Here is a 13,685-nt window from a genome sequence, read left to right as displayed (position 1 = left end):
CTGTCCTCTAGCTTCTCTTCCTTTTTAACTATTGTGGGAGCTTAAACAACAGATCTGATAACATAGAAACAATTGTATGATAGTTTTGAAAGTACAAGGGTACAAATGATACCACAAAGCAAATGATTGGCTGCAAAATTCTGTGACTCAGTGAATGAATGAATGCCTGACTAAGTGACTGCATGACCCAGCATTTTCCTTTAAGCCTTGTCTACATTGTGCTATTTATGTCTCTTTAACAAATAAATGGATCCAAAAGAACATTGCAGGCTTGTAAGTGTCCACAAGAGATGGACAGGGAGAAAGAGCTTGAGCTTGTCCAACATTACACTGAGGTGTCAAAACCTGAGCTACTTTGCCAAACAAAGAGACCCTATGCTGGAGCCAAACAGACTGCAGAACTCCACAATCAGTACAAACAAATCATAAAAAAACATGGCAGACTTTAGCCAAGAGGACAGACCGACCGAGGCAATGTTAAAACTCCCAGCAAAAGATGTGAGAGTGGACCAAGGTTACTGTGGGGAAAACCCTGTACGTCATGTGGGTTGACATAATGGTCACTCATATCTTAACTATGTAGCTTTTCTTCCAAATATAGGCTGTAGCCCACACTACATTAGCAATGCTTGGCACCTTTATCTACAGCAGTGGGCAATATATACACAGCTTAGAGATGTACTTCATGTATGTATAGTCTAATTTAATATCTTAAACAGCTATAAAATCCTAACACCGTGACTTAATATTATATAAAGCAAAGCCTGTGTTTGACAGTTTAGTAATCCTACTGTATACTTTGTTTAGGAATAGCCTACTAATCATTACAGCTAGACAACAAAACTGTCCCTGTTTATGGATATGGGTTGGAATCTAACAACACAACAGGAGATACTAGCATTACTATTGTGTCTCAGCTACAATAAGTATGGCTATACTATATGAATGGAATGTATGTTAATGTATCAGTTCAATAAGGACATTACAAAAGTCACCGAGGAGCTCATGCACGCTGTGATTTGGGAATGTGATAGAAGAAGTATCAGTGATTGTTTCAGGCTGCACACATGGCTACAAATGATATGATCTTACCCAGGAGCTCTTTGGGGACCTCTGACACTTCTTCGTTCATTTTACTAAAGATGATATCCAATACAACGAGAAGAGTTCAGTCAACACAACGAGAAACCTCAAATTATGAGGAAACAAGGAGCACGAGAGAGAAGCGTCAGGTAGTGCCGTCGCAGCCGTCGCCGGTGCGTTTCTCCCGGTTACATGCTCCTCTCCTCCTTTCGCGGATTCCCGACAATGTATCCACGTTTATCTAGGCGCATCTCTTTTTTCGGTAAGACAGGGTTTAGAGGTTGTATGCTGGAGAAAAAGACGAAAAAACACCCGCTAAAGTCGCCTTAAAATCATGTTGAAAGCCAGCAGATTCTGCGCTCCAGGGAGATGAGAAGACAACCGCTCGCGCACATATTCGCTGGCCGTGGCCCTACCGTAAAGCTCTCGGTAATACTGTAGCCTAGCAGCCAATAGTGGAAACCGGAACCCCTCCCCGCTCGGTGATGCGACAGCCCACGAGCCGATGCGATGCTGGGACGGTATGGCGTGGCTGCAGGAGGCGGTGGTGGTGGTGTCAGCCAGATATTAATGAGCAGGCTACAATAGGGGTTCCCAACCCGGGAACTAGGGACCTCTAGTGGTCTCACGGGGTCCCAATCCCAGGCTACAGCACAGGAGGGGCTACATAATCCACCAACATGGGAGATGAGTACTTGCCTACTTTAACTAGACTATAATAACGTCAATATTTGACATCAAAAATAATAACAATTGAAAGTAGCAGAAACGGCACAGATGTACAAAAAACGGGATTCATAGCCTATGCATTGTAATAATGGGAATAAAAATGCCCTCTTTAAATAATGTGCACTGTTTCAAAATGCTTTTATTGAGACAATCTACAAGCCGTATTTTCTCAGGTCACTTTGTAAGCCGTTTGATTTACATGGCCATACGTCTGTCAGTTGAAGCTATAATAAGTGATGTAGAAAAGTGTACAAGAGCTCCACCTGCTGGATTATTGTCCTTTGTGCATTTTATTCACAGTATTGACTCCATGTATGTATGTATGTCTCGTCCCTTCATTGTATTTGCAACCCAATCAAATAAAAATGATGAATGGAAATTGTATTACAGTAAGTAAGTAAGTAAAGTTTACTTATATGTCACTTATTACAATAGACAGGCATCATGTATTTCCTGAATGTTAAAATGTGCTATTTTATTCTTTCTGGGGTATGTTTTGTTGTCTTCCATCGAGTTATTTGGCCAAGTGGCAACTGTGAAGAAATTCAATAGAATTATGAAATAATTTTTCACATTTGTTTGAGTTTCAACATTTTTTGAAATCATTTCACAGTTTTGTTTGAGGTTTTCTCTTAATTTAATTTTATAATTAATATTTAAAAGGACTAATGTATTTATTTAACATTGACCCTTCCTTTAAGAGCTTTTATTTCTGTGTGGGTTTGATAATATTCATGACTAGAAAGGCTTTCTTGTTCTTTTCTTTACAACTGGATCAGTGAAGCATCATCTTTCTCCTGTACTGCATGCAAATCGAGACACTTCAGTTTCTATCTTGAGAATGTTTAAAGAACTCAACCAGACGCTGAATAAGCCCAGCAGAAAACCAAAAAGTCCCATATGGTGAAAAAGGGTTTACATGGGATTTTATGTGTGATAAAAAAAACAGCCTACCGTCCGGGGAAATGATTTTGCCTGATTGCAGAAATCTGCAATCAGATATCACAGAGTCTTGACTGACATAATTTCACGACAATAGGGTTATTTCTGATATTGAATATACATTTTATGTTTGTAATTTATTAAACTGAAAATTTGTCAAAGACTCTTTAGATTGTTTGGATCTAGCTTTACCTTTTGAATCATGTCAGCATGTAATATTATGAGTATTGTAATACTTAATTAATACTTACTAAATTATTCAAAATAACAATATTTAACTATTGTTATAACACAGTTAAAGGTTATATTTGTAACATTTGAGTCAAATGAAAACTAGAACACACTAAATCATCATTTGCACAATATTGTATTCCAGTCATACATTGTCAGATTTCTGAATTATACATACAAGTATATGATATTGTGTATATAATTACAAATATTTAGAAGGTTTGTCTTACACTTGGTATTGCATTGCACTATTCAGAGATAAACAGTTTACATATTGTGAAAACTAATTATTCTAAGATTTTTTTCATTCAGTCTCAAGTGTCTGTTGTGACAGCTTCCTGTGTATGTGAGGAGCATCCCGGACCCACAGAAGAAGAAGCAGACGGTAACAACGTCGTCTGTGCTGGTCGGGCTGGGGCGGTAATCATCCCCTTGGCAGGTGAAGGTGGTGTTGGTGGGGGTCGGGGTGGAGCTGTCCTCGCTGGGTCTTCAGACAGGGCTTGGTGCCTGGGAGCAGGTAGAGTACTGGGAGTGGGACAGTGGTCTGCCTGGGGTGGATTGGATGGTTGACGTCTACTCTCAGCTGCCCAGGGTGTGAGTCCTGTCCTGTGAAACAGAAAAAGAAGTGAGTGATGTTGAACACACCTGTACAATCTTTGTATTGTTGCTAGCTCTTGGTCTAAAAGAATGGAATGATAATTTAAACAATGGAATAATAATACATATAACAATTCACAGCTGTGTGTGGGATAAATATCTCATTACCTCACACATTATAATATATTATGCTGCTTGTACACTGGTCACTTCATATTTGATATATAACATTATACTGTACATATTCTATTTTATGATATATTTTTGTATGTAGGTTGTTCATTTTATTCTACACTTGTATATACATTATTTTTCATTAATCTAAGTATAATGTTTAGTAATTGTTCTGGCATTTTACTTATTCTTTTCTGTCTTGTTTTATTGTATCTTATCTGTTCATGTTTTTTATTATTTATTGTATATTTCTTGTATTTCTGTTTGTGTTTGAGTGAGTATGTAGTGTATGTCCTTGGTAACTTGTTACTTGCTGCTTGTAACAGAGTCATTTCCCAATTTGGGATTAATAAAGTCCATCTATCTATTTATCTATCTAATATTCAAGAAGGTTTCTTTAATAAATGTAATCCACGTGTGTAAAGGGAGTTTATCACCACTTTATGTCAATACTGGTACTTTGGTAATCTGAGTAATGGGTGTACTTACTTAGGCGACTGAAAGAAAGGCGGGCGCCGCTCTCCTGCTGGTCCTCTGGTCATCCATCATTCTCATCTGGTCCGGAGTAAACACGTCTTCTCTGTCGTCAAGGAGAACCTGAATGTTGAGTCTAATAGAATATGAAAAGAAGATAATTAGCTGGAGACTTTAATTGATGTTAGTAATAATAATTTTTTGCATAGTTATTGTCATTATTAACTTACCTCTTGTATAGGCATCTACAGCTTAGTTTAAAAATGAAAGAAAAAGTACTCCTGGATAAGGCACTGATAATCTGTCACTGTGTGTGTGTGTGTGTGTGTGTGTGTGTGTGTGTGTGTGTGTGTGTGTATAATCTAATTTCCCATCCTACAGTAAACAGTCCCAAACTCTGTCCTAATCAGAGTCGCAGTCTTCAGTTCTTCTCAGGTAATCAAAAGGGCCCATCCAGTATTTCCTGAATGGGGAGGGGGCTGACTCCCTGTAGCTGTCTCCCCTGCTCCTGTTGGAGCTGAGGCCTGAAGTGGAGGGGGCTGACTCCCTGTAGCTGTCTCCCCTGCTCCTGTTGGAGCTGAGGCCTGAAGTGGAGGGGGCTGACTCCCTGTAGTTGTCTTCTCTTCTCCTGTAGGAGCCGAGGCCTGAAGCCAAGGCTGCTGACTCATTATGGCTGTGATCACAATTCCACTTCTGCTTTTTCGTACTTACCTGCACCGTTTCGCTCTCTTCCCTGCTTCGCTTTGTGGAGGAGCCAAGGCCTAAGGTTGAAGGAGCAGACTCTTTTGACCTTTGAGAGGCTGAGGGTAGACCATCTTCACCAGGGGGGGCTAACTCCCTGTGGCTGTCTTCCCTGCTCCTGTAGAAGCCAAGGCCTGAAGTCGAAGGAGCTGACTCGTCATGGCTGTCCTCACAATTCCACTTCTGCCTTTTCATACTTACCTGCAGTGTGTCGCTCTCTTCCCTGCTTCTCTTTGTGGAGGAGCCAAGGCCTGAGGTTGAAGGAGCAGACACTGTTGACCTTTGAGAGGCTGAGGGTAAACCATCTTCAGCATGTTCCACTTGATGCGCAGGAATCTCCAGATGTTGAACATCACAAGCGCGGGGCCAGATAATAGCACCAGCGGGAACAGTGGGAGACACTTGATCCCATCTCTGCCAAAAGATTGGAGCTGGGAACTGCTGGATGAGAGGGGAAAAAGGTCGGATTTTGCCATCATCACACTCTTCAACATCCTCTTCCCTGCTCCTCTTCGTGGAGAAGCCGAGGCCTGAAGTCGAGGACGCCGACTCATCATGGCTGTCCTCACAATTCCACTTCTGCTTTTTCATACTTACCTGCAGTGTGTCGCTCTCTTCCCTGCTTCTCTTTGTGGAGGAGCCAAGACCTGAGGTTGAAGGAGCAGACTCTTTTGACCTTTGAGAAGCTGAGGGTAAACCATCTTCAGCATGTTCCACTTGATGCGCAGGAATCTCCAGATGTTGAACATCACAAGCGCGGGGCCAGATAATAGCACCAGCGGGAACAGTGGGAGACACTTGTTCCCATCTCTGCCAAAAGATTGGAGCTGGGAACTGCTGGATGAGAGGGGAGCAAGGTCGGATGTTGCCATCATCATCCTCTTCAACCACCTCTTCAACATCTTCTTCAACGTCCTCTTCATCCTCTTCATCCTCTTCCTCTTCAGACAGGGAGTCATACCCAGAATCATGGCTGAAACTGTCAGACCAGTCGTCCTCATCACCTGTGTCGTCATCCTCATCCTGGTCACTGTCGAACAGTTGATCGTCATCTTCTTCGTCGGGGGAGTGCTCATCTTCATCTGCAACAACAATCTCATACTCAACTTCCTCATACCTACCTTCCTCATACTCACCTTCATCTTCAGGGAGGCCAAGTTCTGCAAGACGCTCAATGAAGGGGTTTACACCACCTGAGGAGGAAAATAAATCATCAAATTATAAGAATGGCTCATAATAATAACTATACTGTATACACACTAGAGACTATCATTTTTAACAGTCAAATATTATATTATAATATTTAATATAACACATGAGGACATGACAATTTAAGCAGCATTCATGTGAGACTTCAGATAACCATGATTTACTCCTCTTGGTCACTTGGAAAAACGTAAGAGTTAATGAGTTGGTCTTAGAAATTTTTTTGACTTGATATCACAAGTATTTTAAGATATGATGTTGAAGTGTTTAACTCATACTATAGCTGTTAAAAAAATCTATATCTAAATTGTTTGGAAACTAAACCTAGCTGTTGTTATGTCTATTCGTTAGAGTTGCTGTACAGAGAACACATAACATAATAACAGCAACAACAACAGTCATTTTAATTATAATAATACAAACAGTAATCATAATGACAAAATGTACATGAACAACTGTTGGACGAGCTCGATACGTGATTTTACGCACGAAGAATAATTTCCTCAAACAATCCCGGTGGAGAATGATCAATCTTTACAACATTAATCTGGAAATAAGTTCATTTAATATGATACCCACATTTTAAACTAGAAGGAATAATGTATACTTCATACGTCATCAACCAAAGACGAATTGGGTTCCGTCCTCACGGTCGCTGCATCGTTTCCATGGTGCACAACTAAAACATATTTTTGGCATTTTATGAAATTTGGTCCGGTCGCCAACTATTTTGCTGTAGTAGCTAGCTAACTTTTGGAAGATTTGATGCCCTCAAACCAAAATAACAATGCTTTCAAATACCTACACTACTCATTAATGTATTCCACTCATGTTCCCGGGATATTTACCACATTCTGTCCAGCAAATACTAATTTTACATGGAGAAATCGTCGAGTTAATGACTGTTTTCACCGAAAGCTTCAGCTAACTATTCACCTTTAGCTAAATTCTAAAAGTTGCATTGATTAAGATCAACAATTATTTTATCAGTAGCGTTAACTAACGCTAACGCTACTGATAAAATAAGCGTAAATAAGTTTTGGTACTTTCCTGTTATCCGGACCCCACCATATAAAATTTCAAACACCAAGGTTTTTCTAAGAGATAGTCTAAATGAAATAATCAGACATAAATACAATAACATTAAAGAAAAATCTAAAAGTTGTCTTACCTCCACGGATGTCCAACTGGGCGACTCCCATCAGCAGCTGTTCCTCAGGTAGACGACAGAGGGCCATGTTCAAGCTCTCCGGCTTCCCACAACAGTAGAATAATTCAGTAGTTTTGAAGTTTTTGTTTTTTCAACAAGATTCCGTAGTTTTTTTCAGTAGTTTGTCTCAAGCGGTTTTAAACTCAAAGAGTTCGCTTTCCACAAGTTAGCTTTGCAAGAAGTCCAAGACCAAGAGCAAAGTGAGAGATCCGAATGTTTTGCAGACCTTATATAACCTCGGTTGGGTCGTCATTCTGTTGCCATGACATTAATTGACGCACGTGCAATTATTTGAGGTAAAGTCTAAATAAAAAAAATAATCCTCTGTCATATCACTTCCCGTGACTAGAAAGCTTTTACAATTTAAACTGTTTTAATTTTTAAAATATACAGAAAGTTAGCTACATGATATTTATATTCATCTTTTTACTTTCGTGTATTTTTATGTATTTAATATGTATGTATCTGGTTAAAAATTAAAACTGTATTATTGTTTATTTCGATAATTGTAGAATGACAAAGAGGTAAAGAGGGAATAGAGCGACATCTTGTGGTGATTTGGTTAAATTACAGACAGGCTTTTAATGCATACCGGTTAACTTTATTTAGCTGCTGCACGTGACACAATTTGATATCACACAATATTACAAAACATTAATTTTAGTTATAAATCACGTTCAAACATAAGTTTCTATGTAATACTTGTCACACTTGGGTAATGCCGCAATGATGTCGAATAATATAATACTGCCAAGTTTGAATACTGACGTTTTACTTCTTATAAATTTGAAGTAGGCTAAATAGTCTGACCTGGGTTTAAGATACAAAAACATCTTAAAAAACAACTACAATCCCTAGATAACAATAGATGCACTCTCAATTGACATGCAAATGAAAATATGCTCAAATTCTTGTTTTCAAATGGGCAGAAATTCCCCCAAAAAAATTGTAAAAGAGGTATCTGTTGCATGCGCATAGCCTAGTATACTGTATGTACCACCGATAGTCTACATCTGAGCATCTAAGAACTGTAAGCTACAGTTTGGGCTTTGCTGCTTTATGTTACTGAATATGTTCTCTAGTTTTTCTTGCATGGAGCAGAGCTGTGAAGCCTTCAGCATCTGTGGCAGCTTCTTCAGCTCCTCCTCTGGAGCCTGGGCAAGCCACGCTCGGATTTGATCCATGAGAGGTCCTCTGTGTCTGGGGAGAGCCTCTACTGACTTATGAACGTACCTAGAGGAGAGGTGGGCGATGGATGATTAGCAGTAAGCAAATTAAGAGGTGAAGGGAATACTCGTAAAAAGGTTAAAAGACGATTTACAGAGTGAGTGCAGGCTCACCTGGCAACAAAATTCATCATTTTCGGCACACGCATCCTGTGCACACTAAAGAACCTTGAGAGGAATGTCCTGAGTGTCTCACCTGAGAAAGAAAGCGAGCACAATCACGTTGATGTATTCCCATTGTGACATGGATGTGATTATTGAGTTTTGGGTAGTTACTGTACAGATTACAAGTACAAACCTCCATTTGCAAGATCCTCGCAGGAGCCACACATCGTGTCGTGGTTAATCGAGCCGGGAAGAAGCGCAATCTGTCCGCCTACGCATTCCTGGTGTTTTACGCACGACTCCAGCGCAGAAGATGAGGTGGAGAAGTAGCCCTCGGAACACTTTTCACAAACAGTGTTCATCTGTGACGTACCTGAAAACAAACAAACAATGCAATTGGGGTCATTATTATGTTTTTAAAATACTATTTTGGCTCCGGAGAGCCCAAGTGATCGCGCGTAGTGTTTCAGCAGCGTTTCCACGCACATCGTGGTTTTCTATTTTAACCTTAACTTATTTATTTCAGGTTTATTTAACAGGGACAATGCACACTAATAATACATATAAAATGTAAATTGTGCCAGAATTAGCCAAAAGGCTATTTTACATCTATTGACCCTGGACAGGTTGTACAATGTCACACCTAAAAAGATAAAAAAGAAATATAATAGTACATATGGGTTTAACGCAATACAAGTAAAATTTGAAATAGATGTCAAATAAATCAATACCACATAGCTAGGAGGACAATAACAAACAACAAGTTAGAAAAAAAACCTTTAAACATACAAATGTAGACAATAAGAGTTGTGTTAATAATTGATGATGCCTCGTGATACAGATGCACTGCGAAAATGACCTAAGACATATCAGGTTAAAAAAATAGATTTCAGCATATTACACTGTGATAAAAGCAAATCGAGGAAAACAAGAAAAGTACCGTTGGTTTTAACACCGTGTCCGGGCCCGCACTCCGAGTGTCTCATGCAGAAGTCAGCGGTCATGAAGAAGCCCTGTTTGCACCGACAGACCCTGTTACTGGTCTCACTGCACTCCGTCTCCACCTCCTGGTTCCCGGTGCAGAAGTTGTGGCAGTACAGACACTTGGGAAGGTAGTTCCACAACTCGGTGTAGTGCTGGCTGCTGCAGTTTGCACACACGGTGGGCGTGGTGGCGGTGCAGTGCGCGGCCATGTACGTGCCGGGTGGACACTTGTCACAGATGAAGGTTTTCCGGGTGATGGGGTCTCGGTGCTCAAAGGCGGGAACGGCCGAGACATCGCGGAGGACAGCAGAGAGCAGGACCAGCACCGGTAAAAGAAGCTGAGGAGAGGACCAAGATTACTGTTAGGTACTGGTGATGCGGCCTCTGTGTTTTATTATAACTGTTACTGTTGTCTTTTATTACTAGGCCTGCTACAACAAGTGTTTTTACTGCAGCTTTTTAGATAGGCCAGCAATTTAGATACAGCACTATACCAGCTGTACAACTACTGCTATTATTTTTCCCTGGAAGAGTAGGCTACACACTGCAAATATTACAACAAAATGATGAAAAACAAAACGAAAAATAAACAGATCAGAGTGATATTTGAATGATACTGGAAATTAAAGAAGAGGTCATGGTATTCATGCAACACATTTACTAATTTTGTTGTATTTTTGTAATTGCCTCATTATCCTTATCTTCCCTACTCTGATACATATTTGGGTGATATTTGGATTGTTCATGACACTGTTACTACCTTTTCAGTTAGTGTTTTTAAACTCCTTTGTGGGTGAATCGCAGCAAACAAATGCAAACAAGGATTGGGGTAGGAATTCAATAATTGAAAAGGATAAAGTGACAGCAATTTTATATTTTATTCAAAGTTACCTAGAGCTGGATCAATGTGATAGACCAGCTGGGGTGGTGATGGCGCTGTGGATATGACACACCACCTTCAGTGTAGGAGACCTGGGTTCAATTCCACTGCGAATATCAACCTATGTGTCCCTGAGCAAGACACTAGTTGCTCCAGGGCTTTGGATAACAGCGTCAGCTAAATGACATGTAGTGTAATATAATGTAATGTAATGTAATGTAGTGCAGCAGACATTTCACAGCAGCAGTTGTTTCAGTCAGTGCAGGCTACTTCAGTTAACACTCTATCCCCCAGGGATACGATTAAATCTACCTTGGCATGCCTCTTTGTTAAAAGCACATAGACAGTGCTTTTATTATTAGTAAGACAATCTGCTAAATCCATGATTAGAGTGATACAAGTTGAGTCCACTATACATTAGAAAGCAATTTTCAATCAAATAAAAATCCACTACTCAAACTCATATGGATTCTCCACCTATTTTCTCATCATAAGGTATTTATCATATGTCAATTTACAGTTTGATCACTTAAAAATTTACATAAAACCTTAAAAAAATGTTTAAACCCTCTATAGTTGATGATAATTTGAGTAATTTCCATATTATTGCCATTAAACATAATATAAGTCATCACTTGTCTCTGTCTTCTGACGCTCACGGTTGTGTCGGATTGTATCATCTTAATCTTGAATGTTATAATAACAGAATATTGTTATACAGAATTACTCACCATGCTGATGATGTGCATGTCGCCACTTCTGTAGGAAAGGATTTGACAGTAGCACAAGTGTCATTTTTATAAGGAACTGTACGTGTGTGTGTGGGTGTTTGTGGTTTTGCAAAATTGATAACAAGTTTAAAATCTTCTCACTATTTTAAAGGTCAAACAACTTCGACGTGTACAGCTAAGTTGAATTTTGAACACCTCAACTAAGGTGCTAAAAGTTTTTAGGAACTATTAAATTAGGGTTTTTTCTTTGTGAGTGACCTACATAGGAACATCAAACTATTTAGCTACATCCTATGCGGGCTGTTTCTGAATCTCTCTGGTCTGTAAGGAGAAACTGTATTTCCTCTCCACATAACCAGCTTCTCATTTACTGGAATGTATTCAGACTGCATTGTTCCAGTTCTAATACTGTAAGTAGTGCCGAGTAAAGGGACAAATAAATAGATGAGTAAAAAAACAAAATCAAAATCATCTCCACAGTGTAAGGTCTGTGATAATATTGTATCATTCCCCTTTGTGTGTTTTCTTTTAAGACCGATGTCATTGCAATGTCATACAATTTAAAAATCAATAATAGAATTTTCCGATATCAGATTAAAAAAAGACATATCCACAAATGCTGTGAGGGAAAGTAAACGAAAATGTAAAATGTAACTCTGTCATCTCACTAAATGCATAGTTTACAGTTATTTCCCCTTGCTTAAAATAAGCTTTTATAAATGAAAAACTTAGTCTTTTTAGTTTTGTTGATTTGTACATTGATGAAGCTAAAAGAAATTTATAATAATCAAAAGAAATATCAACGCGTCTTTAATCCATTAGAGCTCATGACTCAAAGGTTTTGAAACCATTAAATAAAAGTTTTAGGGAAATGTAACTTGAAAAAGACCTCATTCTAAAAATTCCAATGGAAGCTCATCAGGTGATATTGGAATTAAACCTAAACTATATTATGAATATGGTTTCTGCTTACTGGTTGTTGAAACAGCATAAAATATGTCAACATGACAACAAGTCACTTTTTTCCTTTGTCATCTGTTTCAGAAAATGAATGAGTCATTAAATATGAGTACAATTTGACAATGTGCAGATCAGGCAAAATACTTATAACTTTTGGAGCAATGGAAAGCTACATTACTAAGTAGACCTGGCTATGTCAATGCTTACTTTGGAAACACTATAATGGGTAAAGCTGGGTTTAGTTTCATATGTTTCAATACTGGTGCCACACCTCAAGGTTCTATAAATCGTCTTTTTCTAAGAAACGAAACCTAACTTCATCCGCTTGTTAGTAGATGTACAGATATGGCTTGTGAGTGTAGCATGTATTACGAGTCCAACCCATGTCTAATCCTCATCCAGATGCCCCATGCTGCAGGCGGACACTCTCGTGGGAAAATGTGTGCTGCAGAAGAAGATGTTTCAGAGCCAGAAGACAATGATGATCCAAAATGTGAAGTTTCCTCTAAGGTAAAAAGTAAGTTATGCCTACAACGTTTGCCAGCACTAACCCTGGACCCTGGAGAGATTCATGTGTTTTTTAGTGTGAATGAAAGACACATTGACATATTAGCTAAGTTTGATCAAAATAATGTAAAGTGGCTGGAGGAGCATTAAATGAGCAGATTTATCTCAACACCTCACATCTACTTTAAATACCTACTTTAAGGTTTCTTAGAGTTCTGACCATCCTGTGTTTAAATGTTTCATTTAAAGTGAAATAGACTGTGGCCGGGTTAGATCACCTGGCAGAGCAGGCGCACATATACAAAGGTTTACTCCTCGACTCTAACCTGCGGCCCGTTGCTGCATGTCATTCCCCCTCTCTCTCCTCTTTCATGTCTTCATCTGTCCTGTCAAATAAAGAAATGTCCCCCAAAAAAATCTTTAAATAGACTAACCAATCATGACACAACATAGGGTCAACATACAAATGTAATATAAAGCTGTATATGTATGAAAATTGTAGGCTCTGCCAATTCAAATAGTAGGCTATGCAAAAGAAAACAAAAGGTGTATCCAGTGTACTCACATCTTTCAGAAGTGATAGTCAGACAAGATGAGGGTGAACGCTCCGCATCGATTCAAATCAAACCAAAATCGTAATCTTGTTCTGGGTTTTTGGCATGGTAGGCGCTGCACTGGTGCATTGAAATCTGAAATTCCCCTATAAACTGAAGCCCTGCATATTATCGGACAGATAGCCAATGGGGTGGCACCTTGGGTGCCCAATCGGTATTAAAGGGCCCACCCAGGCCACTCCTTGGACGCCACTTTTAACCTCATCGGTCACAGAACTTGTTTCCACACTGCATCAGGCTTGCCTATATGTTCATTTGCAAACTTTAAACTCAGATTTTTGTGGTGAGGAC

The 13,685-nt window shown here is 39.3% G+C and overlaps 4 protein-coding genes across 12 annotated transcripts in view; all 4 read right to left on the bottom strand.

Annotated features, from left to right (window-relative positions):
• LOC117945715 (F-actin-uncapping protein LRRC16A-like) overlaps positions 1 to 1,622 on the bottom strand; it is a 67,030-nt gene extending 65,408 nt beyond the window's left edge. For 7 of the 8 annotated variants that reach the window (XM_034873367.1, XM_034873368.1, XM_034873369.1 and 4 more), the window contains exon 1: positions 1,093 to 1,622. In XM_034873367.1, coding sequence (XP_034729258.1) covers positions 1,093 to 1,132 — 40 coding nt within the window. In that variant the 5' untranslated portion in view covers positions 1,133 to 1,622. The remainder of the gene's footprint in view (positions 1 to 1,092) is intronic. The other variant, XM_034873372.1, reaches the window with a different exon arrangement.
• Positions 1,623 to 3,145: 1,523 nt separating this feature from the next.
• Positions 3,146 to 4,406, bottom strand: LOC117945752 (vegetative cell wall protein gp1-like). Its single transcript, XM_034873453.1, has 2 exons — positions 4,246 to 4,406; positions 3,146 to 3,591 (listed from the first exon to the last, which is right to left on the bottom strand). Exons 1-2 carry the CDS (start codon positions 4,296 to 4,298, stop codon positions 3,300 to 3,302), a joined length of 345 nt encoding a protein of 114 aa, XP_034729344.1. The 5' UTR covers positions 4,299 to 4,406; the 3' UTR covers positions 3,146 to 3,299.
• A 226-nt stretch (positions 4,407 to 4,632) lies between these two features.
• On the bottom strand, positions 4,633 to 7,633 carry LOC117945800 (microtubule-associated protein futsch-like). The gene is made up of 2 exons (XM_034873501.1): positions 7,349 to 7,633; positions 4,633 to 6,164 (listed from the first exon to the last, which is right to left on the bottom strand). The coding sequence occupies exons 1-2, from the start codon at positions 7,413 to 7,415 to the stop codon at positions 4,633 to 4,635; spliced, it is 1,599 nt and encodes a 532-aa protein (XP_034729392.1). The 5' UTR covers positions 7,416 to 7,633.
• A 301-nt stretch (positions 7,634 to 7,934) lies between these two features.
• On the bottom strand, positions 7,935 to 13,446 carry LOC117945739 (tumor necrosis factor receptor superfamily member 6B-like). Of its 2 annotated transcripts, none has more exons than XM_034873434.1 (5): positions 11,314 to 11,401; positions 9,659 to 10,040; positions 8,912 to 9,091; positions 8,728 to 8,809; positions 7,935 to 8,620 (listed from the first exon to the last, which is right to left on the bottom strand). In XM_034873434.1, exons 1-5 carry the CDS (start codon positions 11,329 to 11,331, stop codon positions 8,395 to 8,397), a joined length of 888 nt encoding a protein of 295 aa, XP_034729325.1. In that variant the 5' UTR covers positions 11,332 to 11,401; the 3' UTR covers positions 7,935 to 8,394. The 2 variants fall into 2 exon arrangements, with proteins under 2 accessions (XP_034729325.1, XP_034729326.1); XM_034873435.1 differs by lacking the exon at positions 11,314 to 11,401 and adding an exon at positions 13,346 to 13,446 and having other exon boundaries at positions 8,371 to 8,620.
• Positions 13,447 to 13,685: the final 239 nt, after the last annotated feature.

The sequence above is a fragment of the Etheostoma cragini genome, chromosome 6 (assembly GCF_013103735.1).
Source record: "Etheostoma cragini isolate CJK2018 chromosome 6, CSU_Ecrag_1.0, whole genome shotgun sequence".
NCBI classification, from domain to species: domain Eukaryota; kingdom Metazoa; phylum Chordata; class Actinopteri; order Perciformes; family Percidae; genus Etheostoma; species Etheostoma cragini.
The sequence above is the reverse complement of the archived record's forward strand: the minus strand, read 5'-3'. Positions and strand labels throughout refer to the sequence as shown.

What these genes read in the sequence shown, in the direction of transcription:
- LOC117945800 (XM_034873501.1), bottom strand. Translation starts at nt 7,415, where the DNA reads ATGGCCCTCTGTCGTCTACCTGAGGAACAGCTGCTGATGGGAGTCGCC. An exon ending in CCAGTTGGACATCCGTGGAG is followed by an intron (nt 6,165 to 7,348) that starts GTAAGACAACTT and finishes TTTCCTCCTCAG; the next exon opens with GTGGTGTAAACCCCTTCATT.
- LOC117945752 (XM_034873453.1), bottom strand. Translation starts at nt 4,298, where the DNA reads ATGACCAGAGGACCAGCAGGAGAGCGGCGCCCGCCTTTCTTTCAGTCG. An exon ending in CCTTTCTTTCAGTCGCCTAA is followed by an intron (nt 3,592 to 4,245) that starts GTAAGTACACCC and finishes TCTGTTTCACAG; the next exon opens with GACAGGACTCACACCCTGGG.
- LOC117945739 (XM_034873434.1), bottom strand. An exon ending in ACACGGTGTTAAAACCAACG is followed by an intron (nt 9,092 to 9,658) that starts GTACTTTTCTTG and finishes GTTTGTTTTCAG; the next exon opens with GTACGTCACAGATGAACACT. An exon ending in ATGATGAATTTTGTTGCCAG is followed by an intron (nt 8,621 to 8,727) that starts GTGAGCCTGCAC and finishes CCTCTCCTCTAG; the next exon opens with GTACGTTCATAAGTCAGTAG.